This window comes from Sorex araneus, chromosome 4 (assembly GCF_027595985.1).
Source record: "Sorex araneus isolate mSorAra2 chromosome 4, mSorAra2.pri, whole genome shotgun sequence".
Taxonomy (NCBI): Eukaryota; Metazoa; Chordata; class Mammalia; order Eulipotyphla; family Soricidae; genus Sorex; species Sorex araneus.
Window position 1 is genome coordinate 100,261,108 of NC_073305.1, and position 25,224 is coordinate 100,286,331.

General features: G+C 42.3%; 1 protein-coding gene and 1 pseudogene across 26 annotated transcripts in view; one reads left to right on the forward strand and one right to left on the reverse strand.

The window, feature by feature from the left end:
- Positions 1 to 7,186: 7,186 nt before the first annotated feature.
- LOC101552616 (ubiquitin domain-containing protein 2-like) lies at positions 7,187 to 18,847 on the reverse strand (annotated as a pseudogene).
- RIMS1 (regulating synaptic membrane exocytosis 1) overlaps positions 18,766 to 25,224 on the forward strand; it is a 512,610-nt gene continuing 506,151 nt past the window's right edge. For 6 of the 26 annotated variants that reach the window (XM_055136868.1, XM_055136892.1, XM_055136893.1 and 3 more), the window contains exon 1: positions 18,769 to 19,178. In XM_055136868.1, coding sequence (XP_054992843.1) covers positions 19,015 to 19,178 — 164 coding nt within the window. In that variant the 5' untranslated portion in view covers positions 18,769 to 19,014. Of the gene's footprint in view, positions 19,179 to 25,224 lie in introns of all 26 variants that reach the window. The other 20 variants (XM_055136877.1, XM_055136873.1, XM_055136895.1 and 17 more) reach the window with 7 other exon arrangements.

The window sequence follows — 25,224 nt, forward strand, 5'->3', positions numbered from 1 at the left end:
CGGAAGGAGGCCCAGTCCTGATCCAAGCGGTCGTGGCAATATCAGTCATGGGTTTCCGCATATCTGGGTTTTCCTGCCCATCCGATCTTCAGTGAAGTTCATCCTGTCTTGGATGAGGCTTGTCTGAGCAGTTGGGTTCTGGAGGTTTTCAGCTGCCAGGGATCTGGTTGGAGCAGGAAGGGAGATTTAACTAGCCCCACTCTGAGGTGCCCCAGTGAAGACAGCCTGGCATGGGGTCAGGGCATTCTACAGAGCTCTCTTCTGGGAGCTTTAGTTTATAGTCCCTGGGCCATGGCTGTTGATGAGATTACATACCATGGGGTTGGGGTGAGGTTGGTGTGAGGGGTGGGGCAGCTTGTGGGTGTGACTGCCAAGCTACTGGAAAACTGGAGATCTTGGGGGGAGGAGGCCCAGTCCCCATCCAAGTAGGCCTAAAGATCTCAGTCATGGGTTCCTACATACCTCTGCACTACAGGCTTTAACTGTGTATTTTGATCTCTTTTGAGATTTATGGGTCTCTGAAATAAGGCCAATAAATGAGATTATATAGCTCAGTTGGGGGTGGTTTGTGGGTGTGTCTGCCACATACCTAACTTTTGGCTGTTTAATTTCTTGGTAAACTTGGCTCCAAGTTGTTGGGTTCTGATCAAAGGGGCAGCAGCAGTTTTGGGATATCTGGAAGTCTGAAGGCACCATCAAGCTGCTGATGTCCTTGCCCCACAGGTCCAGGTTGACCCGCTGGTGGCACCATACCCCCAAATCTGCTGGTGACACCATAACCCTGAAGAACTTCTCATGTAGCTATACTCAAAAGCAGCCTTCACAATGAGATTTGAGGCCACCTGCTAATAGAGAATATTTTTGCCCTATGCCTTGTTGTGAGTAATATAATACAGATAACTATTACTTTTATAACTTACACTTACATCCTGGGCTGGAGTGACAGCACAGTGGGTAGGCGTTTGCTTTGCACGTGACTAGCCTGGGTTCGATTCCTTCGCCCCTCTTGGAGAGCCTGGCAAGCTACCGAGAGTATCCCGCCCTCATGGCAGAGCCTGTCAAGTTCCCTGTGGCATATTTGATATGCCAAAAACAGTAACAACAAGTCTAAGAATGGAGGCGTTACTGGTGCCCCCTCGAGCAAATCAATGAATAACCAGATGACAGTAACAGCAACAGTGACAGTGACACTTATATCTTAGAACTATTATTTGTGCAACCTTCTTGACTTATGACAAAATGGTTCAAGAACACTTCTTGCAGAATCAGGTTGTGATGATCATCTTTTACTTCATGGCCACTTGATAGCCAATGGTCAGTGTTTAGTCAATTTGCATATTTTCTAGAACCCAGTTCTAAAAACATTTTTCAAAATCAATATGGTTTGCAGCTTTTGTACAGCATAGTCTTCATTGAGGACCATAAAGATCATAATGAGAATTTTCTGTGGAGTGTGACACATTAACATTCTCCTTAGTTAAACCATAGCATGGATGTAATACACAGATACTTCCTGCTCTAGGCCCCTCTCATATCTTATTATGTCGATTGTACTTTATTTAGAGCAAAATTTCCAAGGATGGGGCATACTATTTTCCAGTAACTAAATATTATCAATGGTGGAAGAAGATAGAGAATCTGTTGCTTATTACATGTATTGGAATGTCTTGGTCTACTCAGGTTTTTAGACATTTGAAAACTTCAATAATATGCCATAATTTTAGCATAATTTATATTCTACTTGGAAGTCCCTATATTTTGCTACAGATTTTTCTTTTCACTGGTGCCTTCTTTATTTTAATTACCACAGATTTTAATGTAGCTATGATAGTTTGTGTTCATTTACTTTGATTAAATGATGTCAAGAATGTAGTAGATGAATGGGTGTTCTTCTACACAATTCAGGAAGAAATATTCAGTCAAGGATTTAGGAAGATAATTATATTATGATAAAGACAAACATAATTTAATCATTAAATCAGTCAAAATCAGTCAGTAAGTCCATAGTATTATTTGATCCTAGGGCATTCTAAGAGTCATGATATGAATTGCCTTTCTTGAAACTTAAATTTCTATCCCAAATACTATTGGGAAGTTCCTGCTGGATCATGGCACTGCAGTGTCAGAAATACACTACAGCATTGAAACTCAGCATTGACTCACAGGCAGCTTGGCTAAGCATCATGGGGAATGGACCTGAAGGCCTTAAGCACTGCTTGAGAGCCATCCTACACACACACACACACACACACACACACACACACACCAAGACTTATTCCTTAATTCATCAATTTAGTCACATATTTTTCAATAGACTCTACTTCAGAGATCTTTGCTTCAATATCCTTAATTTTATTCCTGGCTCTACACTGAAGGATCACTCTTGGCAGGCTTGGGGAACCATATAGGGTGCCAGGGATAGAATCTGGATGGGCCAAGTGCAAGGCAAATGTCCTGCCTCTGTACTATTGCTCTGTCCCAGACAGTCCTCCATATTTTTGAAACTGGTAAACGTCATAAAGTTTCAGAGATATCCCTTTTTAACACAAAGGTACTTACTAGCCAGGCATTTCACAGATGATAAATTTATCCTTAGATAAACAAAGTTGCCAGAGCTTATATTTGTTATATTCCTATGGAGGAAACTCATTCAATGATATGTCAATGCTGTAAGAGTACAAAAAAAATTCAGACTATTAAGTGGTATAAAAATGAGACACCTTTGGCCAGAGGGATAGTACAGATGTTTGCCTTAGGGACTGGAGTGATAGTACAGTTGGTAGGGCTTATGCCTTGCACACGGACAACCTGAGTTCAACGCTAGGCATCCCATATGATCCCCTCAGTGCTGACAGGACTAATTCATGAGTGGAGAGCCAGAAGTACCAGTGAGCATCACCAGGTGTGACCCAAAAAGGAAAATAGCCAACATCCAGAGACTATAAAACCAAGCTCTTGGAAGCGTGCAGCCGCTTTGCAGCCACACAACATTTTATAGCCTAGTTCTCCCTCTCGGAGAACCTGGCAAGCTACTGAGAGTTTCCTGCCCTCATGGGAGAGCCTGGCAAGCTCCCCATGGTACTCATATGCCAAAACCAGTAACAATGATGGGTCTCATTCCCCTGACCCTGAAAGAGCCTCCAATGTGGCACTGTTGGGAAGAATGAGTAAAGAGAGACTTCTAAAATCTCAGAGCTAGGACGAATGGAGACATTACTGAGACTGCTCAAGAAATTTGACGATCAACGGGATGATGATGATGATGATGATGATGATGATGATGATGATGATGATGATGATGATGATGAAGAATGTCTTACACATAGCTGATCTGGATTTAATCTTCAGCACCACAAAGGGACCCCCAAATACTTCCAGGAATGATCCTTGAGTACATAGCCAGGAATATGTCCTGAGCATCTCCTGGGTGTGGTCTTCAAAAAGTAAACAGAGAGCACATTTTAATTTTGTAGGTCTTTGTGCAGTAACTGTTCCCAGTTGCAAGTTTATAGCAGTTAAAGCTTTTCTTTCTACTGCATCCATGCTTGCTTGCTTTCTCACAGGTGTTCTGAAAAATGCAACAAATCTCCTGAATGCTAATCTGTGAATCAGAATCTGTTTCCCTGGGAACCTGAACTGCAACAGTTGCTATAAGAAGTGGTTCAAGGAAACACATTCAAAAATGGGATTATGGAGCTGGATCACCTGCAGGCCAGCTGGCAATGAAAAGTTCAGCAACAGTAAGTGGAATATGTGTAGCTCCTACACTCAACAACAGTAAACTTGTTAAAACTTTTAGTAGAAGTGAGTTGGGATACAAAACCAACAGAAGGACTATAACAATGAGCATAATGTCCTAGACATTTACGAGATTTTTAGAGAGCCATAATTTAGAGACCATGGGACTGTATGATGGTTGCTATGTGTAATTGATGCATTGGATAAAGTCTCTACATTTCTGAGGGTTATTAAGCAACACTTAAAGACTATGTGTAAAAGTTAAAAGATCTCCTTAACAGTTTTTGTGAAGATTCTGATCTTCTGCAGTTGGAGAATAGAAAAAAAGGTACTGCTCAGAACCAGGACTTAATTGTAAGAATAGAAGATGTCTGTGGTTGGATTCTCAGCTTCACCAAGACTGCTACACCAAAATGTAGCAAGAAATTGGTTTCTTGAGATAAAGACTACTTGTGGTAAAAATGTGATTAACATTTTTCACATGTAAATAAGGACTTGTAATATAGCATAACTTTAGTTAAAAGTCACAGCAAGGTTTGAGAGGATTATCTCATTTTTTAAAGTTTTATAGAGTATAAACTGCATCAAATAGAATTGTATGATACAAAAAAAATGGTTCATAGAAAGGAGAGTTCATTGATGAGGTCAACTTCATTTTTGTCTTACTTTAAGGAATTATCACCAAAGATATTTAAATTTTCAGGCACTACCATATAATCTCTCTCGAGCATTAATATCAAGACAAGATCCTTCCACCAGCAAAATTATGATTCACTTATGGCTCAAGTAATATTAGCATTTTTTAACAATAAAGCACTTTTTCACAGTATAGATACTGGATTCGATTTCATAGTATAATGCATACAGTAGACTATAGCACAATGTAAACATAGCTCTCATATGCTCTAGGATGTCAAAAAATCATGATTAATTTTATAGCAATCTTTAATTTCTAACTCTTGAACAATTGCGAGAGTCATACTTTTTTTTTTAATTGAACGGGTTTTTTTTTTTTAAAAAAAAGCACAAAATCCTTACGTACTAAAATTGTATACATCAAGTATTGGTCCAATCTTATATCAACCTATTTATAATGAAAAGCACCATGGTTTTTCTCACCTAGCTTAGTAAAACATGCCCCCAAAATTGTTATTCAAAGTATTCGTTCCTTTAAAATAAAATCATCTCTTAAGACAGCTCAAATCCTCAACATAAAAGACCTTTTACCAAATATAGATTAATGATATCACCAAACTTAAAAAAATAGTCTTGAAAACTTTTTCCTCTTGGCTGATAAACTACAAGAGAGGTGGCAACTGACTTGGGGCAGACAAATGAACAAAGAAACTTCCTACTGTCAGAGCCCTTTGACTGAAATAAACTCGGACATCCACCTCCCAATGCAGAACTCTGCCTTCCCAATGCATGCAGCTGTTACCAGCAAGCCAAAATTAAATGTAAATCCTTAAGAATGATTGCATAAAAAAGGGCGAGTAGTTAAAGCTCTCAGAAGAAACATTGAGAAGTTACAATTATAGATATATCTAGTCAGGCTATAGGAAATGTAATACCATTTTAAACATTACATTTATACTAATTAGCACTTCCATTTGGTTGTTAATATCAATAATGGTGTTTCAATAATGGTGTTTCCTGTCCAAATAGATGTGGGGTTTTCTTTCCCAACTGAGAATACTTGAAGTGCCTTCCTGCCTTTACTCTTTTGTACCAAGGTTTCTTGGGGGTGCCAAGATCATGTGGCAGTCACCTGGTCTTATGGAACCAGTATGCTTGTGAGTGGTGCCAGGGAATGACCCCTGGGCATGCTCGGTTACCACAGAGCTACCCCACCCCTTACCTCCCATCTATGGCACCAACTCTTTAAAGGCTCCAATTGGAACAGAACCTTCAGCAGTTCTATCACAGTCTTTGCACAAAGGAATCAGCTTATCTCACTGGATTTTTCAGTTCTCTAACTTGCAGAATTTGTTGTAGTTGTTGTTATTGCTGTTTGGGTGTTTGAGCCATATCCGATTGTACTCAGGTCTTACTCCTGGCACTGCATTCAGGGATCACTTCTAGCAGGTTTGGATGGGACACATATAGGGTGCCAAGGGAGGAATCTGGATTGGCTACATGCAAGGCAAGTGCCGTATCCACTGTAGGATCTCTCTGGCCCCTGCAGTTAGCACTTAATTTGCCTTTATGCTAGGAAAGATAAGAGGAAAATTATCATCCTCCCTGATAAGAGGTAACAGTAAACTGGAGAACACTAAAGTATAAAGCAAAAAAAAAAAGAAGTATAAAGCAATGTTGTGTCATTTGATTTCACTGCTGATGTTTAAGTAAACTTGGTAAACTTTTCACACTGTAGATTAAAAGCTGAAATTTTCTCTAAAAGAATTTACAGTAGGAACAAATCTCCCAGGCACAGATAGAATAGTTTTCCTATGCCCTCCTGTTGAACTGTGGAGTAAGGGGTAGGCATCTTAGAGTAGGAACAGCCACGCTTGGCTCCTGCACTCTCAGGCCCAGACTCCTATGATAAGTTCCTCGCAGAACAGGTCTATCAGTGAAGGTCTCTAGCAGGGACTCTCACATTTGGACCTTAAGACAGTTTCGTTCTACAGATGTTTCAAAGTACCTATGTAGCAAGATGATGAGACTTTCTAACTGAGTGTCAGCTGAAAATCAGAGATCTGGTTGCACGGTAGGTGCCCACCACCAGCTGCTGGAAGGCACCAAAGTCGACTGTGAATGTAAATAAGGAGAACAGCATATGGGGAGAGGAAAAGCAATGCTGAAACACCATTTCTCAGTCTCTACTCCTTTAGGACCAAATGGTGACTGGGCAAAGAATTAAGACCAGAACAGAAATGAACCTCAAGTACTGCTTTTTTTCCAAATGTGGAGGTCAGGGGAAGAGGATTTGGAGCTACTTCCACTGTTACTTGTGGGCTATCTCTGGCTCTGTGCTCAAGGGGGAGTCCTCGCAGTACTGAGAGGCTCCTATGCTGTGTCTGAATCAAACCGGACTTGTATTTTATCACTGTGATTGAGGACAACTGGAAATCTGATTTTCTGATTTTGTACTCAAAAGATGCTCAGTGCTATTCTTCATGGAGACAGCACTCTGTGCACAGTCCAGATCATTTAAACACAGCCATGACATAGTTGCTGGGCATTTTAAAATACATGCTTGTCTATTTCTTAACTGCCTCTCAAACAAGAAACTGTGATCCCATGAGCCTCCAAGGCAGGCTCTTTGTGTTTTGTTAATTATTTTTGTTGGTTTCTATCACAGATGGAATTTTTCACTGGTAATTCCTCAGAACTGAATCCATTCATAGGAAATTCAGAGCAGTGAAAGTAAACTTCACCCGTAGAGTAGGAAAGAACCACAAGAATCACAGGAATGGGTGGGGCCCGAGAGCAGCCACGGTCTGGCTCAGTTCTCGACTGGCATTGGGCTCTGCAGAAGCTGGCTGATGATCACCTGGACCACATGGTCCTTGAGGATCTTGAGCTTCATCATCATTTTGTCGATCAAAGGCTTGCAGGAGAGGAACCACAGCTGACTGCTGGGCTCCAAGCCCTCGGACGTGTGCTGCATCCACCTCATGTGGAACACTGTGTCTGTACTGCGAATCAGGATCCTCAAGTCTTTCCCTGTGGACAGGCTCAGCTGGAGCTGACGTTCATACCCAGGATTGGGGGGTGGTTGGGGAATATCCAGAGTCTCCAAGTTGCTCTTTTCCTCAACCGTGTTAAATGGGAGGTGCCAAGCAATACACCGGAAGCTGGTATCTATTGCCCAGTTCATCATAGTACTCTGTGAGTGTGGTAATGTGATGTTTGCATCACCAATGATGGCCTGGGCCAGTTCATGGTCATTGCTCTCAACCACATGTGCCAGAGCATCCCAGATCTCCTTCCGGCCTTCAAAGGCAGGTGTGCCCCAGAATTTGTCACTCTTGCTGTCCACCCATCATGGGATAATCGCTTCTCCATTTTGGTTTCTTCTTTTTCAAAGGCTGATTACAACCTAAAGCAACTCCAGTGCCCTCCAAGTTCTCAGAGTCCGCCCGAGGGATGCACACATACCTGCCATATCCTTCCTTCCTTCCTTCCTTCCTTCCTTCCTTCCTTCCTTCCTTCCTTCCTTCCTTCCTTCCTTCCTTCCTTCCTTCCTTCCTTCCTTCCTTCCTTCCTTCCTTCCTTCCTTCCTTCCTTCCTCTCTCCCTCCCTCCCTCCCTTCCTCCCTCCCTCCCTTCCTTCCTTCCTTCCTTTCTTCCTTCCTCCCTTCCTCCCTCCCTCCCTCCCTCCTTCCCTTCCTCCCTTCCTTCCTTCCTCCCTTCCTTCCTTCCTCCCTTCCTTCCTCCCTTCCTTCCTTCCTCCCTCCCTCCCTCCTTCCCTCCCTCCCTCCCTCCTTCCCTTCCTCCCTTCCTTCCTTCCTCCCTTCCTTCCTTCCTCCCTTCCTTCCTTCCTCCCTCCCTCCCTCCTTCCCTCCCTCCCTCCCTTCCTTCCTCTCTCCCTCCCTCCCTCCCTTCCTTCCTCCCTTCCTTCCTTCCTCTCTCCCTCCCTCCCTCCCTTCCTCCTCCCTCCCTTCCTTCCTTCCTTTCTTCCTTCCTCCCTTCCTCCCTCCCTCCCTCCCTCCTTCCCTTACTTCCTTCCTTCCTTCCTCCCTTCCTTCCTCCCTCCCTCCCTCCCTCCTTCCCTCCCTCCCTCCCTCCCTTCCTCCCTTCCTTCCTTCCTCCCTTCCTCCCTCCTCCCTTCCTCCCTTCCTTCCTCTCTTCCTTCCTCCCTCCCTCCCTCCTTCCCTCCCTCCCTCCCTCCCTTCCTCCCTTCCTTCCTTCTCCCTTCCTCCTCCCTCCCTCCCTCCCTCCTCCTCTCCTTCCTCCCTCCTCCTTCCTCCCTCCCTCCCTCCCTCCTTCCTCCCTTCCTTCCTTCCTCTCTCCCTCCCTCCCTTCCTTCCTCCCTTCCTTCCTTCCTCTCTCCTTCCCTCCCTCCCTCCCTCCCTCCCTCCCTCCCTCCCTCCCTTCCTCCCTTCCTTCCTTCCTCCCTTCCTCCCTCCCTCCCTCCCTTCCTCCCTTCCTTCCTTCCTCCCTTCCTCCCTCCCTTCCTTCCTTCCTCCCTTCCTTCCTCCCTCTCTCCCTCCCTCCCTCCCTTCCTCCCTCCCTCCCTTCCTTCCTTCCTTTCTTCCTTCCTCCCTCCCTTCCTCCCTCCCTCCCTTCCTCCCTTCCTTCCTCCCTCCCTCCCTCCCTCCCTCCCTCCTTCTTCTTCTTCCTTCCTTCCTTCCTTCCTTCCTTCCTTCCTTCCTTCCTTCCTTCCTTCCTTCCTTCCTTCCTTCCTTCCTTCCTTCCTTCCTTCCTTCCTTCCTTCCTCCCTCTCACCCAGCGGTGCTCAAGGGTTCCTCCTAGCTCTGCACTCAGGAATTACATCTGGTGGTGCTCAGGGGACCATATGATCCCTCGGAACAAACCCGATGGCCGCCTGATGCACCTGCCCATGGGGATCCCCTGCGTCCGCCACCACAGGGGGCTCATTCGGGCCCCCAGAGTCATAGTTTTAAGGTCAAATAGATTTAATTGGTGGGACTAGAGCAATAATACAGCAGGTAGGGTGCTTGCCTTGCACACATTCAGCTCAGGTTCAATCTCTGGAACCCAAGATGGTCTCCCAAACAATTCTGGAGTGATCCTGAGCTCAGAGCTGGGAGAAAAACCTGAGCACTGCTGTGTGTGGCTAAAAACCAAAGCAGAAATATATAGTTGGGAGCAGTACTTGTTGGAAGTTTTAAATAAGTTTTAAATACATATATACGCATATATATATATATATATATATAAAACGTCATTATTTGGAGTTTACTTGAGGTCACACTAAAAGTGCTCAGGGATCAAACCCAGGTCCCCAGCGTGCAAAGCAGTCCAATCCGTTGAACTCAATCTTCAACTTCATAATCTGATTTTTTAACTTTTATTTTGAAGTGTTTAAAGACTCACAGAAGATCACAAAAAATAATCCTATGTATCTACGCAGCTTTGCTCAAATGGTGACATTTACATAATTGTAGCATTATTTCCAACTTGGAAATTGACATTGGTACAATATTGTTAACTATACCTTACTGTTTTTCCATTTGTATATAAATTAGTGTGCATATTATGTGGTGTTTATAATTGTGGGTATGTGTGTAACCAAATTCTACTTCCTAACTTACATTTGATAGCTTATTATTTAATATGTGTATTCTAGAATTTCATGTAAATAAAACCATACTTCCATGTGATAGTTTATAATTCTCTTTTCATTCAGCACAATTTCCTCACGATATATGCAGCTTGTTGCATGTATCATTATTTTGTTGCTTAGTAGTAGTTCATTGGTATAAATCTGACATAATTTCTTTAGTTAAATAAAATTAAAATTTTTTTCAAATAATAACCTTTTAATGGGTGTATCTATATCTCTCAGAGAGCCCGGAGAGTTACCGAGAGTATCTCGTCCTCACAGCAGAACCTGGCAAGCTACCCGTGGCATATCCGATATGCCAAAAATAGTAATAAGTCTCACATGGAGATGATACAGTGATATCTATATCTAAATATTTACATTTTTTAGCTGTTGGACCATACGTGGTCATGCTCAGAAGCTACCTCAGCTCTGTGTTCAAGATACCATGTGGTACTAGGAATAAAACTTTAGCCTTTTGCATGCAAAGCTTGAGGTCAGCCCATTCATCTGTCTGGCATCTAGATGAGCATATATTTTATTTCTCTCATAATGGTTAAAATTGTGGTTTATTTTGGGTCATATGGTGGGTCACCAATCTCCAGTGACCCAGGGATCACACTCATAAGCCACACCCTGCCACACCCTGCTGGGACCAGATAATTTCCTCATCGGCCACCCTCCAAATCTCAATGACTACTCCCCCAGGTGGGTGTATAAAATGAGGCCCCCATAGTCATGCCACCAGACTCCACACCAGGCTGTTTTCATTCGGGGCACCCCAGAGGGGGGTGGGTGAGAACCCTCCCCGCCCCAAAAAACCCAGCCCTGGCAGTTGACCTCCACTACCCAACAGCCGCCATGCTCTGTGTGACACATTATGAGACACTTCCTACCCATTTTCCATTTTCCATAATTACCACACCATATTTGATGGAGTTCAGACAGTAGCCAACAAATCATAGAGTAATATATATATATATATGTAATATATATATTTATATATATGGGGCTGGAGTGATAGCACGGCGGTTGGGCTTTTGCCTTTCACGCGGCCGACCCAAGTTCATTTCCTCCACCCCTTTCGGAGAGCCCGGCAAGCTACTGAGAGTATCGAACCTGCGCGGCAGAGCCTGGCACGCTACCCATGCGTATTGGATATTGGATATGCCAAAAACAGTAACAATAAGTCTCTCAATGAGAGACGTTACTGGTGCCCGCTCAAACAAATCGATGAGCAATGGGATGACGGGATGACAGTGACAGTGACAGTGATTCATATATATATATATATATATATACACACACACACACACACACACACACACATATATATATATATATACATCTACCTCTCAGAGAGCCTGGCAAGCTACTAAGAGTATCCCTTCCACACGGGCAGAGCTTGGCAAGCTATCAGTGGCATGCTTGTTATACCAAAAACAGTAATGATAGGTCTTATACCCCTGACCCTGAAAAAGCCTCCAATTGTTGGGAAAGACGAGTAAGGAGAGGCTGCTAAAATCCCAGGGCTGGGAGGAATAGAGATGTTACTGGTTCCCGCTCGAGTAAATCGATGAACAACAGGATGACAGTGATACAGAGATGGTGGGTGCATGTTATTTTTGGGTTCCATTGGAAATGTATATAAGGGATTCATCACTGCTAGACTGCTAGAATCTTATAACTATTATATGTTAGCCATTCTAATGGATATGTAATATTATCTCATTTTGGTTTAATTTATAATTTTTTACTGGCTAATGATAATAATAAATCTATAAATATTCAGTTAAGCCAAGTTAATAAATCTGATTTCCTTGTACATGTATTTTCATGTTCATAATACTTTCATTTCACAAAAAGTTTTTAAACGTTTCATTAACTGTTTCATATTAGAGTTCATTTATTTCTTTTTCTGTACATTATATTGTTAAAAATCATTAGAATCTTAAACAACACAGGGGGAATTCTTTACTGTATATATAACAAATCTGGAGTATAGAAATATTTGGTAATTTATTCAAGTTCAATCATACGATCAAGACAATAGGGATCAGAAATCAGATGGCCAGTGCTGGTGTTCAATTTCCTTAGCTTAACTTGACATTACTAAGTTCACATTGGGGGTGATAAAAACTTTTAGGTTTGCTGCTTTCTCTAGTTCCCACCTACCATGTCTTAATCAGAATGTAATTAAACAGTGCATGTATGTGTGTATTTGTATTTTTAACTTTACAAAACATCATATTGTCTATTCTGTTGAATCAATAAATAGTGAAGACATCTAAGAAGTTTCTTTATAATACATAGAATAAAAACTGAAGAATTTTTAACAAGTTACTCAATGCAATGAAAGAAATTGGAAGAAATAAAGGAATTATTTTTAAACGATGCCAATTAAACATTGAAAATCTTGCTAATATGGAAGATGATCAGACTCAGAAGAATACAAAGGGGCTTATGAACTCTCATTTTAATTAGGAGACAAATATTGAAAATAAATACCTCAATTAAAGTATAACTAAGAATAATAATTTCTCAAATAAGTATGCCCAAGGCTGGTATGAGCCATTGGAAGAGATGAGAATGAAAATGTCCCATATTTTAGGCCAAAGACATTCCTAACATTGAATTCCTTATGAAGTAAATGACAATAATGGACCCTTTCCAAAAATCAGATTAAAATAGGTATTTTGCTGCATTTGAGCCAAAATATGATTCACTTGTAGCCAAATACTTTCAGTAAAATCTATTGAGAGCCAAAATATTCTTTGAAGCCAAAAAGGAATGTATTTTAAAAATTACTGATTACTATAATGTGGATAAATAGACTGACCATGTATTTGTTTCTTGGGGGGGTGCAACTGATGGTGTTTCTGACTGGCTCCTGATTCTGCACTCAGGGATCACTCCTGGCAGAGTTGGCAGAATTTATGTCTTTCTAGGGCATAAGTTTAGGTCAGCAGCATGCAAGGCAAATGCCTTACCCACTGTACTCTCTCATTGGCCCTTGATCAGAAAATTTATTATTCAAAACTGGACAAATTTTAGTGAAAGAAGATGTTGTTTATAATGGTATTGTGCAATAGGCCAAATTTTAGAAGGCCTTGCATAAACCAGGAAATATGGCTACCTAACATCTTTTGGCATTTTAAGTTGTAGTGGTGTTCATAAAAATTGGTGGTGAAAAATATATAGGTGCATATGGTGACAACTTAAAACTAAATCTATTGGTTAGAAGTATATAGACAGTGAAGAGTAATCCTAATTTATTTAATATTCCTATCTGAAAATATTCCTAACTTATTTCAAGATTTTCTAGAAATTGAGCATTTGAATAATTATAGCTTGAATATACAGAATATTGGGATCATAAATGCACGACTGACGGATTTTTCCCCCTGTACCTTATTTTCTACTCTTTTAATCATCTCATTTACATTTTCTTTTTTTTTTTTAAATTTTATTGATTCACCGTGAGATATAGTTACAAGCTTTCATGTCTGAATTACAATCACACAATGATCAAACACCCATCCCTCCACCAGTGCACATTCCCCACCACCAATACTCCCAGTATACCCCCACCTTTCCCACCCTCCCCCTGCCTCCATGGCAGACAATATTCCCCATACTCTCTCTCTACTTTTGGGCATTATGGTTTGCAATGCAGAAACTGAGAGGCCATCATGTTTCGTCCTTTATCTGCTTTCAGCACACATCTCCCATCCCAACCGACTCCTCCGGCCATCATTTTCTTAGTGATCCCTTCTCTATTCCAGATGGACTGACATATTCTTTAAGGTAAAAATTAACTAGCTTTATTTTTTGACCTTAGCTCTCATATAAATATGTGTTGATTAGATAGTAGAAGGTTCTCTACATATTTTTCTCCACTCATGCAACTGTATAGCAGTGCAAACCACTTTCATTTCCTCTAACCAGATTTCCTACTTCTGCTCTTCCTTGCTGCCCCCATTCTCTTGCCACCGGAGGGCAATACAATGATTTAATTGCCTACTTATTTCTTTTTGGGTCACACCCAGCGATGCACAGGAGTTACTCCTGGCTCATGAACTCAGGAATTGCAACTGGGGGTACTTGGGGGACCATATGGGATGCAAGGAATCGAACCCTGGTCAGCCACGTATGAGGCAGATGCTCTACCCACTGTGCTATTGCTCCAGTCCCTAATTCCCTACTATTACCTAGGATAAAAGAGCATGAGAGGTATCTCCAGCCATTTTCTCTTTTCCACATTGATTATTTCTCTGACTTACTTTCTGTTCTCCCAGAGTTCTGCTTTTTTCTGCCTCAGGAACTTATCACTAGTGCTTTCCTCAGTTGGCAACTCTGCTGAGTGGTCCATAGACTAGCTCTTTTCTCTTTCAATCCCTTATCAGGGTCGCCCATTTTGGGACTTTTATGACTGCCTTTCTTGTCACAGTTTACTCACAGCTATATCTGTTAAGTTATTTTCTGGAGCAGTTACCACAGACCAAGTATTCTAATGTGCTTTTTTTTTAATGTATGATTCTTTCCTCCAATGCTTGATAAGCTTCCCGATCAGGCTGACAAACTTTTTCTTGTAAAAGATACAGGACTTTGTAGGATATATGGTTTCTGTTGCAACTACTCTACCATTATAAATGGGAGGCAACTATAGATAATATATAAATCAATGGAAGTTGCTGTTTTCCAATAAAATTTTATTCACAAAAAATTTTTCATTTGAATTTGACTCATGGCCCATAGTTTGCCAATTCCCTCTTCAGCCATTCCCTTTTATGGACATTTCCTTCCATATCCTGAGCACCTAGAAAAGCAGTTGTTACATATACCCACGATCTTTCATCCTTACCAAAATTCTGGAAGGCCAGTATTGTTATTTCCATTTTGTGGATGAGCAAAACAAGGTTCAATGAGGCCTATCAATTCACTTCAATTTGCATAACTGTATTTTTTTTTGTTTCTTAAGGCTGCTATAACTAGGAAGCAGAAATTGACTAGAAGAACAAAATTTAATTTTTTTTAGTCATGGAGGAGAGGACTCTGAAATTGACATGCTAGCAGGACTAGATTTCTTTAGAAATAATTAAAGAAGAATCCTTTTTTGCCTCTTTCAGCCTTTGGTTGTTCCTGGAATTCCTTGGTTTTAGGCAGAATAGCATAGCATTGCTTTCTACATGTTTCATATGACCTTTTATTCCATGTGTCTTTCTATGGGTTTGTTTCTTTTCTGTATGTATTTTTTTCTTTGTTAGGATGGTAAATTAATATGAGTATTTGGTGGAAAGAACTAAGAGCTTACTTTAGAGAAGCTTTGTCTAAATCATTTCTGAGTAGGATCTTGAATATTACTTTAATGTTGAAGTTAAGTGTCTCTGATAGAGACCTTAGACATATTTTCTAAAGATATTTACTGTCTAGGCAAGGTGAATCACATTCAAGTTCTCAGAGTTTGTTTAGTTAAGAGTTTTGAATACCAGGTTTGCAAGTAAGTATTTAAAGTTTATCTGAAGCCATTTTTGTCCAGAAGGTGAGAGTACAATTTTTTTTGCATTTGGAAAATACTAAGTCAAATCAAGAAAAACATACCGCTTTATTTTATTGTACTTGGGCTTTGGGCCACATCCAGTGGTGCTCAGAGCTTAGTACTGGATCTGTGCTCCTGGGTCTCTCCTGGCCACAATCAGGAAATCATTTTTGTAGTAGGAGCTTGAACCAGGGCCAGATATAAGTGCCTTGACCCTTGCACAATTTCTCCGGCCAACATATTTCTTTACTGTAGCAAGTAATTGCCTCTTAGCACTTTTTATTCTTAAGGTAACATGTGGCTTTCTAGGATGGTGGTATTTTGTACATTTGTCTAATATTGCACTATTTGTGCAGAGACTCTTCAGGAAATAATCATTTGTACTATAGACTTTGGTATACCTACTTTAGATGCTTCCTTCGTAATTAAGTGCAGCTAACTTTGGACTTTGGAACTTGGTTTTACCCCGCCTTCATGATGGTATTCCTGATAGTGATGAGTGGAATCACGGTACCTACAAAATTATTGGTCAGTTTATTTGCTCATTTATTCACTCACTGGTTATACAAACACTATGGAGCTCTGGGAAAAACTATTTACAAAAAGATGATCAACATCAGATCATTTCCATTTAAGTCATCTAGACAAAATATCTCAATCACCATTTCCCAAAGGATTAAAGTAAATGGAAACCACTTATATTGAATTAAATTGTGCCTACCTTCCCCAATACATTTTTGTGTTGAAATCCTCACCCCATAACTTTAAAGTCAGACTTTATTTGGAGATAACTAACGTTAAAGTTCATGAGGGATGGGGTCCTACGTCAGAAGGAATGGTTTCCTTACAGGGAAAGATGCCAACAATGGGATCCAGATTCTCTTTCTTTTCTTTTTGGGTCACACTTGCCAATGCTCAGGGGTTATTCCTGGTTCTGCACTCACGAATTACTCCTGGTGGTGCTTGGGGGCGAGTATATGGGATGCTGGGGATCGAACTTGCGTTGGCAAATGCCCTACCTGCTGTGCTATCATCCCTGGGATCCAGATTCTTAAGGATAGAAAAATGCCACTTAAAGACAGGGCGAGAAAGGAGACACATACCCACCTTTGAGAGAGACATAAGGAAAAATCAGTCCTACTTGTGTCTTGAATTTCTAACCTCCATAACTATTAGAAAGTATTTTTTTCTGTTTAAATCACAGTAGGTGGTATTTTGTTAACAGCAACCCCACAAACAAAAAGACCACAGTTAATGTTCATTAGGTCTCTGTCTCCAAGAAATTTATTTATTTAGTTTTATGTTCTACTAAAAATTTATAGTTTCTTAATTTTTATTTTTGGAGAATTCATGAGGAACAACTTAACTGTAAACATCTTGAGGACAAGGTCTTTATCTGTTGCAGCTCTACATAGTCTAGCAGAGAGATGGGAATCTGATGATATGAATGTATTATCTGTACTTCTGCTACCCTTTGTATATTAATTATTGAGGAACCCCTTGGGAACAATGAGAAAGACACACAAGATGCAAGGTATAGGAGGAAATATGGTTTAAATACAATTTTCCTATGCTCTGGATATCACCATTCAGAAAGGCTAATGGGGAAAATTACTGTGTTTTCAAATGCAGGTGACTGGAATGATGGGACTTGAAAATCATGCTGTTTTAATTATTGTCCATAAACGGGAAGGTTTATTCTGGAAAAAATTGAAGATTGCATTATTAGCTATCTTAAATAGTTGAAAGATTTTAAGGTGAAAAAGGAAATGTCGATGAACTTAAAAGGGCAGTTAGTCTTCTGTTATTCAAAGTATTCAAACAAATGTGTCCACACAAAAAATAACACCTAAATTCCATGGGAGATAAAGTAAACTCAAAATGCCCTTAAACAAAGATTTGGGGATTTTCCAGAACTTATAAATATTATTTTCTTCCTTAAGGAAGTTAGGCTTGGAGGGAAAAATTCTTGTTCAACCCCGTCTGGAACATTAGTTCTCTCATCACCATTGCTAAGAGAAATCGTCACTAGGAAACAAGTGGTTCAATTTGAACCTTTCTCTGTATTGATTCTTATGTAATTATATTAACAAAATTCAGGCTCCAGTTTTATTTTTTTCAGCGTGTGACATTGCCTGTTTTGAAAGAACTGTCTATTTTTTGCCTTTATCAGCTACAGAAACTCAACGTAACCTCTCATTGGGCCAGGCATTGAGCAGAAGCTTCCTACACTAGAATTTGGTTGGGTGTTTCCTTTATCTGGGATCAGTGCTTCTTGAGAAGTACCTACAGAGGTGGAGGTTAGGAAGTGAGTACATGATGATAGTAAGAATCATTACGGGGATTGGAGTAGAGAATCCCTTTGCAGGTACCAGGACAGATGGGATGGGGGCACTTAGAGCTTAAAATGACAAATTAACGCGCTGTCCTGTCGTGGGTGGGACATCTTGAGGCGAAAATAGGGTGAATCGTGCAACAGTCCTATGAAAGATGGGTTAAGAAAGGCGCTGCATACAATATAGACCTGGGAAATCCAGGCTGCTGGCGTGTGTGTTGTGTTGTGTGTGTGTGTGTGTGTGTGTGTATGTGTGTGAATGATGGAAAACATCACTGCTGTGACTACGACACTTCACTAGTAAACCAAAAAGCTACGGTAGCAGGGAACAAAATACATCCAGAAGGGGTTAGGTCCTCCTGCTGTTGAGTACATGGTGGTTCAAATAATATTCATGCTCAACGATGAAGGTGGGGGAGAGGATGAGGGCGATTAATGCAACCCAGAGGGGATGGGTGGGGGAAACAGGGCTGGGGAGGATGACATAGCCAGGGGACCAGAAGGAGGAGGGGGGGGGGATGAGTCACGGGTGAGGGGTACCTGGGGATAGCGCGAGGTGCGTGTGTGTGCACGTTGGCGAGCGTGGGGGGAGCCGCCGGGGCACGCGCCGCTGGGACCTGGGGAGTGGGCGGGTGGGTGCCCGTGGGCGGAGCGGCTCGGGGACCGAGCGTCTGCGAGAGCGGCAGCGGCCCCGGCGGCGGGGAGCCCAGCCTCCGAGACTCCGCCTAACTGCCAGCCAAACTCTGCCTCTCCTCCCCGCAGCCCGAAAAGCTGGAGGCAGCCGCGCCCGGGAGCAGCCTCGGCAGCCGCGGCCGGCCCAGCCCCGCCCCCGCCAGCCGCCCCGCGCAGCCCCGCGCGGCCCAGCCCGCGCCCCCTCGCCGCGCCCGCCCGCCCCCGCCGGCCGACGACGGGGCTTGCGGGAGGCGGCCGGGCGGCCCCAGCCTCGCCAGGGCCACCGCAACAAAGGCAGCATCCGGGGCTGGGTGGAGGCGGACAACCATGCACGACGGGGTCCTCGCTCGCCCCGGCTCTGCTGCTGCCGCCGCCGCCGCCAGGAGGGCTCCGCTGTGAGTGGGGGGGGGCGGAAAGCCGGGGCGCAGCTGCTGGGCGGTGAAGCCCACCGGGGCGAGCCCCGAGCTCCCGAGCAGGGGCCGGGCAGGCCAGCAAGATGTCCTCGGCCGTGGGGCCCCGCGGTCCTCGCCCCCCCACGGGGCCTCCCCCCATGCAAGAGCTGCCCGACCTGAGCCACCTGACCGAGGAGGAGAGGAACATCATCATGGCAGTGATGGACCGGCAGAAGGAAGAGGAGGAAAAAGAAGAAGCCATGCTCAAGTAAGACCCCCCGGCCGCGCCATCCGCGTCTCGGAACGCCCGCGGTCCCTACCCCGCTCGCTCACCCCGTCCCTGGGGCGCGGTGGGGGAGGGGCGGGCCCCGGGCTGGGCTGGGGGCGCTGGGCTGGAGAAGGGGATGCGGGGGGAAGTGGGGTACCGGGGAAGGAGGGGATGCAGGCGAGCCGGGAGAGGCTGGCCGGAGACGCGGGTGCAGGGCAAGGTGGGGTGCAAGGGGGGCTACTGTGAGGGTGGGGTGAGCAGGGCAGATCCCACCCCCGGGGAAGGGCCCTGGGCTATGCAGGTTCGGGGGCAGCGGGTGAGTGGAAGGAAGGGAAGGTGGGGCGCACGGTTGCTGCCAGCAGCTCCTCTTCTTTTCTTGGAGTTGTTTAGCAGGTTGGGGTGACTCCAGTGAAGGGTGCCAGTATTTATATAAGAAAAATGCTCATTTGTTAGTGTTCATTTTAGTCCTCATTTCTTGCACAGTGCTCGGTTGGGTCATTTTCGGGGGGCTGGAGGGGATGGCAGTTGCCATCTTTGGTAACCTGCCTCCCCAGTCTCTCTTTAACCTTTGACTCGCAAATCTTCTGCACAGAATACCTGTGTGAAGACACATTTTCCTCCTCGTCTTCCATGCCGTTGGCAATGCAAAGTTTTTAATAATGGAAGAAGCTGATGGGGACTCTGGCCAGGATATGATAGTTTCCTCTTTACTGGTTTCCACAAGACCTCTGGAGCCTGCCCAGTTCCTAGTGGAAGCAGCACTATAGGAGATGGATGGTTTGGATACCTCCCCCTTTAAAACCCGCCACCCATCCAAGAGATTTCTGCCCAGTGCCCTAGACCAGGGGTTCTGCCTAGGGCTGGGCGCATCCCTGCTGGTGTGGGGGTGTGGTGAGCCTGTCATTGCCCCCCACCCCTAGAACTGTTAACAAGGTGCAGGCATCCAAACTGGGCTTTGCTTGCTCTTTAGCATCACCCAGAGGGCAGAGATGCAGGGACCCCTACCCTGCCTTCAATCCTTGGGAAGGCTCCAGGAATTTAGGAAAGTTTTCAACTCAGGAATGAAGAAATTGAGACCTTAACCGGAACTCATTTCTTAGTGCCCCATTTAGTCCCCAAGTTATATACAGTGGGGCAGGGGATCGGCATTTGGAACCCAAGGGAACCTGTTGCATCTGGAGTTAACTGACAGCAAAGACGAAGGAAGGGGAGGGGGAACAGGGGTGACAGCCAAGTATGGGGCAGTCCCAGTCGGCCTCCCAGCCTTGCCTCCCGAGGGGAAGATGCTGCCATAGAAGGTGGAAGGTTTCTTTGCTTATGCCCAGTGCAGCCATGCTGGCAGGAGAGAGGCAGCATTCACAGACCGGTGGGTGCCCATTAGTGTCCCTGTCACCCACACTGGAAAGCTGCAGGAGCTAGGGCCCAGCCAAAGAGTAGAAATCCATCAGTCATTCCTGCCCTTTTCACTGTAGACTCAGAGAGGGGCTGTTAACTCAGAAGGCCGGAGCTGACCTGGTTCTTTAAAGATCAGCAGGTTTCTGCACTCTTTGCTCCTGCTCATGCAAAATCCCAACACTTTAAAGCCTACTGGCTTGAGGGAGGCAGACCCCTTGATCGTTTGCTGCCTGTCCCTGTTGGAACAGCTATGTCCCTGGTGCTGCAGGCTTCCCCTCTTCTGAGTTTGGAAGTAATGGATGGTGTCTGATGGTGCTCCTGTTTGTCTGTCTGGTTGTCAGTCTTTTTTGTTCTCACTGGTTGTGGTCCCTGCCACCTGTCCTGGAAACCTTTCTCCTGAATAGGATTTATAGGTTTCTTCTGCCTCCTTTGGTGCTGCTGCAGGTGACAGGTGGATGGAGGTCTTCAGCAGCCAGTGGAAATTTAGGGCGGCTGCTTGCCAGGGTTCCAGTAGGAAGAGGAGGGCACCGTGCAAACAGTGGCCATCACGCCTCCTTTTGGACTGTTTCAGGGATGGTGGAGAGTGAGAGATTTTAAGTGGGTGAGGGGTGAGTTTTAGGACTGAATCCTAAAGCTGCTGTTTAAGATTAGCACGTAAGATGGCATGAGCTTCTATGGACAAATGGAAATGAGGCGCACAGGCCAGCAGCTCATGTCTGAAGCATCTTTCCCACTGCTGTTCCTGTGACTATGTTCCACTGGCATGCAGATAGTGTTCTTTTATTGCAAGAATTTACAACATATCACAGTGTATGATGCTGTTACACAACAGCCCTTTATAATCCCGGACCACTGCATTAACTTTATCAATCAGCCTTCTCTCCTCATGTCCTTTTGTGCAGTGGCAGATCGATGAGTGCTTTGGAATCCAAGTTTGCAGCCATGTAAGCACATCAGATCATCCCAGTTTGGAACCCTAGTACACTTATTCCTTGTGGGCACTTTAAATCTAAAATCTGGTGATCCTAGCACAATTTAGATGAAACAGATGTGCAAAAACTTAATCACACAGTCATAGGTGGTGACCTTTTTTAATAAACTACATCCAAACAGATTGAAAAGGAAAATGCTTTTCAGAGTGTTTTGAAATAGTTGTCAAATGACTTAAGTCTTTGTGATAATGCTGGGTCCATCTTATCACATGTCTGAGAAACTGCTTTCATAATATGCCTACAGCATTTAAGTTCAGATAAGAGACCAATGAGATTTAAAATTCACTTTTGTCTTCATGGCAGAACCATTATCCTGAGCTACCTACTGTGCATGTACTCTTAGCAGTATAAAAATAGACTGTAATAGAGCAAACACTGATGGGTGAATATGTTAAAGAAACATATCAATTAAAATATCAATTAAATTTTTATTTGTATAGTTTCATCAGCCTTGATTGTAAATTACTACTTAATTTGAGCTTGATAATTTCTTTACATATGTATAAATGGAAAAATAATGAAGCTACTTTCACCTCAATATTAAAAGTTTTTCTTTAAAAAATTAAGTATTTTATGATAAAAACATTAGTTTTATTAGGAATATAATTAATTGTAAATACAATTGCCATATTATTAGAATGGTTGACTGACACCCACAAATAATTTTCATTGATTGATTTAATTATCTACAAATAAGGGGGTGGCAACTGCCTTTATCTTAGTGAGGTTTTCAGGGTTTGGGGTGTGTGTGTGTGTTCTGAGGTTTATTGAAATATAACTTTCTCAGCAAATACTTAAAGTAATTGTCATCAGTCACTATAAACCAGTCTATTACATGAGTTGAAAACTACATTAGCTTGCTCTAAATCATAGAATATAGCATTAGATATAAAACTTTATTCATTTTTTATAAAACTTCATAGAGAAAATAACTGCAGAATAATTAAAGCAGAGGAAAAGTAAAGGTTCAGTGTTAAAGGGCTGGTTTGAGGATAGGAATGGAAATCATATCTAAATATTTGAAAATTTACTAGCATTTATTAGACATTTACCTAATTTGTTATTGAGTTAAATACCAAACGGGTGAACTGTGCTCAAGCTAAATATTGTGTATATTTGATTTTTCACAAAACCCTGGGCATAAGGTAAGTCTTGTCATATAATCCTATGTTCTCAACTTACACATAAATTTTCATTAATATGCTAAGCTGATTTACATAGCATGGCCCAAGTAGAATTAAAATCTAGACATTTTATTCTAAGTTTAAGTTTTCCCCACATGTTACACTCTCTTTCCAACTAGCTTCTATGTCATTATTCCTTTTTCTTAATTTATGTTACTTTCTTAGTTTCACATAAATGGTTTGGCAAAAGACGAGGCTGATTCAGAAAATCAAAGACAGATAATCAGAGAGAGTCTGGAGTTCATCCATCCCCTTCATATAGTTTTCAACAAATGGGAAGTGAAAATGATTTTCAGTTCAAAGATAATAAAAGACATCATAGTATTATGGAAAGTTATTATTATTAAGTTATTATTAACTTAGGATCCTAGCAGATTTGGGGTTATTGTCCTTCTTGGTCCTTATTGTGTAATGTGGCTAAGAAAATTAAATTGGAATTTTATGAGGTTCTATTTTCCTTACAAACCCCCAAAATTCTTGACATGCATGTTTTATAGAGCAGTTGACTTTTTGACTTTTTGAGTCCTTTTAAATTTCACAACAAGAAGTATTTGGGGGTCTACTTCTGAACTTGATCCATGGTTGCTCTCTATGGTAATCAGAGAATCAGGTGGTACCAAGGATTGAGCCCAAGCCTTCAGCCTGCAAATTTCAAAGTTCACCATGGAACTTTCCTTCTGACCCCTTCGTCTTCTAAATAGGGACCAAGCTTTATGCTTTCAAGTATCCATAATTTTTACTTCACGAGAGAAGAAAGAAAGCACCAGAAATGAGAACTTCAGGTTTTCTTTCTACTATTTCTTTCTAATATTGTGAACAGAAATGGATCCATAATGTTTTATGGGAAAAGTGCATATTAACAACTGAAAAAGAATGAAAAGGTAGAGAAGACAACCCTGGGGCAGGAGAGTAGTGAAATTTGAGTTCCTATTAATGTTAGTTGAATGCTTGCTTTGTTGTAAAAACTTTCATATATTACACCCGATAGTATCTTACAGTACTACTGAAGTAAGCATGTATGGCAGAAAAATTGAAAATGGACAATATTCAAAGATGGTGGCTAAAACATGAGCATATGCTTTCTTACCTGTTGTGTTAGCTGGAAATGACTGTGAGAAAACTTTATTTCTCTCAGAGTCTAGTCTCATGTTCTTAGTTGACAGGATTAAATTTAGGTAAGGCTAACCCTGAAATTCTTGGGGTTTCCGCAGAAATCTTAGTACTTGTGCAAGCTCTGCACTAACTTTCCAAATACTGAAGGAGAACACACATAAAAGAGAGGTATAAAAAAATGAAAGATGTGACAATTTATTGAAGAGAATGTAAAGTATGACATAGTGAACCATTAATTCACATTTGTGCCAACTTGTATTGACTTAAAATTATTTTCCTATGTATTTCTTAACCAGAACTGAGGGGGCACCATTGTTTAAGTAAAAGATTACCAAATATGAAAATGGTTATGGATATAAGTGTGGCTATATGCGCTACTGCTGACTTAAATGGAAACAGCATCTTGGGAGTGTTATGTGCTAACCTTGCTAAGTGAAGAGACCTATTTGTGTTAAATCTGTACAGTAAGCTTCTTGGATAGACATCAAATTGAATTCCTGAAATAATTTTATTCTACACCTGTAATATAAAGATAAATGAGGTTGTTGTATCATGTATTGTAAAGTTAATACTTTATATTTCTCTTACCTTTAAGGACACTTTTATATATTTAAATAACTGTTTCCTTTTTTTTTCTGTGACACAAGAAGTGTATATTAGAGTTGGTTCTGAGAACTAAAGTAAATTTTCCTGAGGTACATAGGAATCGGATTAACTCCTATGTGCTTTAAGAAAAGAACCCCAGTCCCTTGTCCATTGACTCCAGATCCTTGGGATTTTTCTAAGCCTTTTATTTTTAAGCATATCAGGCTGTGGGGATTGTGGCTTGCCTTGTGCTTGCTTTGTGGAAGATGACTACATGAGCTTTGCATGCACTAGACATTTGGCTGGTTACTTTAAATATTTTACTCCACCTTGTGCTTATGTCACTATGGGAAGTCCATACTGTCCAGTGTTTTAGATATTAGTGAGTTACCCAGAACTCACTAGGCGCCTTCCTCACGCTTGACTCCTGCTCTTGACACTTAATCCTGGAGTCCAGAGCACAAACTTTAAAAGAGCAAGAGAAAATTTCACATGCCTGCTGGCATTTTCTATCTTTTTTGGGGGATCCCATTTTCTTGTTCTGGCATCAAGTTACTCTTTAATCCCACCTGTGCCCAGGGCTTTTCTGATCTGCTTGATCCTTTGGTCCTAGCTTTCTCTAATATTTGAGCACTTCTCTTCTACCTTGAGGTTACTTCATTTCCCTCCTATTGTGGCAAACTTTATTAGGTAGGCTATTTCTAACAAAGTGTCCTAGTCAATTTAAACTGTGACTAAATTTAGGCGGTGACTCAGGGGTAAAGTAGGATATCTTGC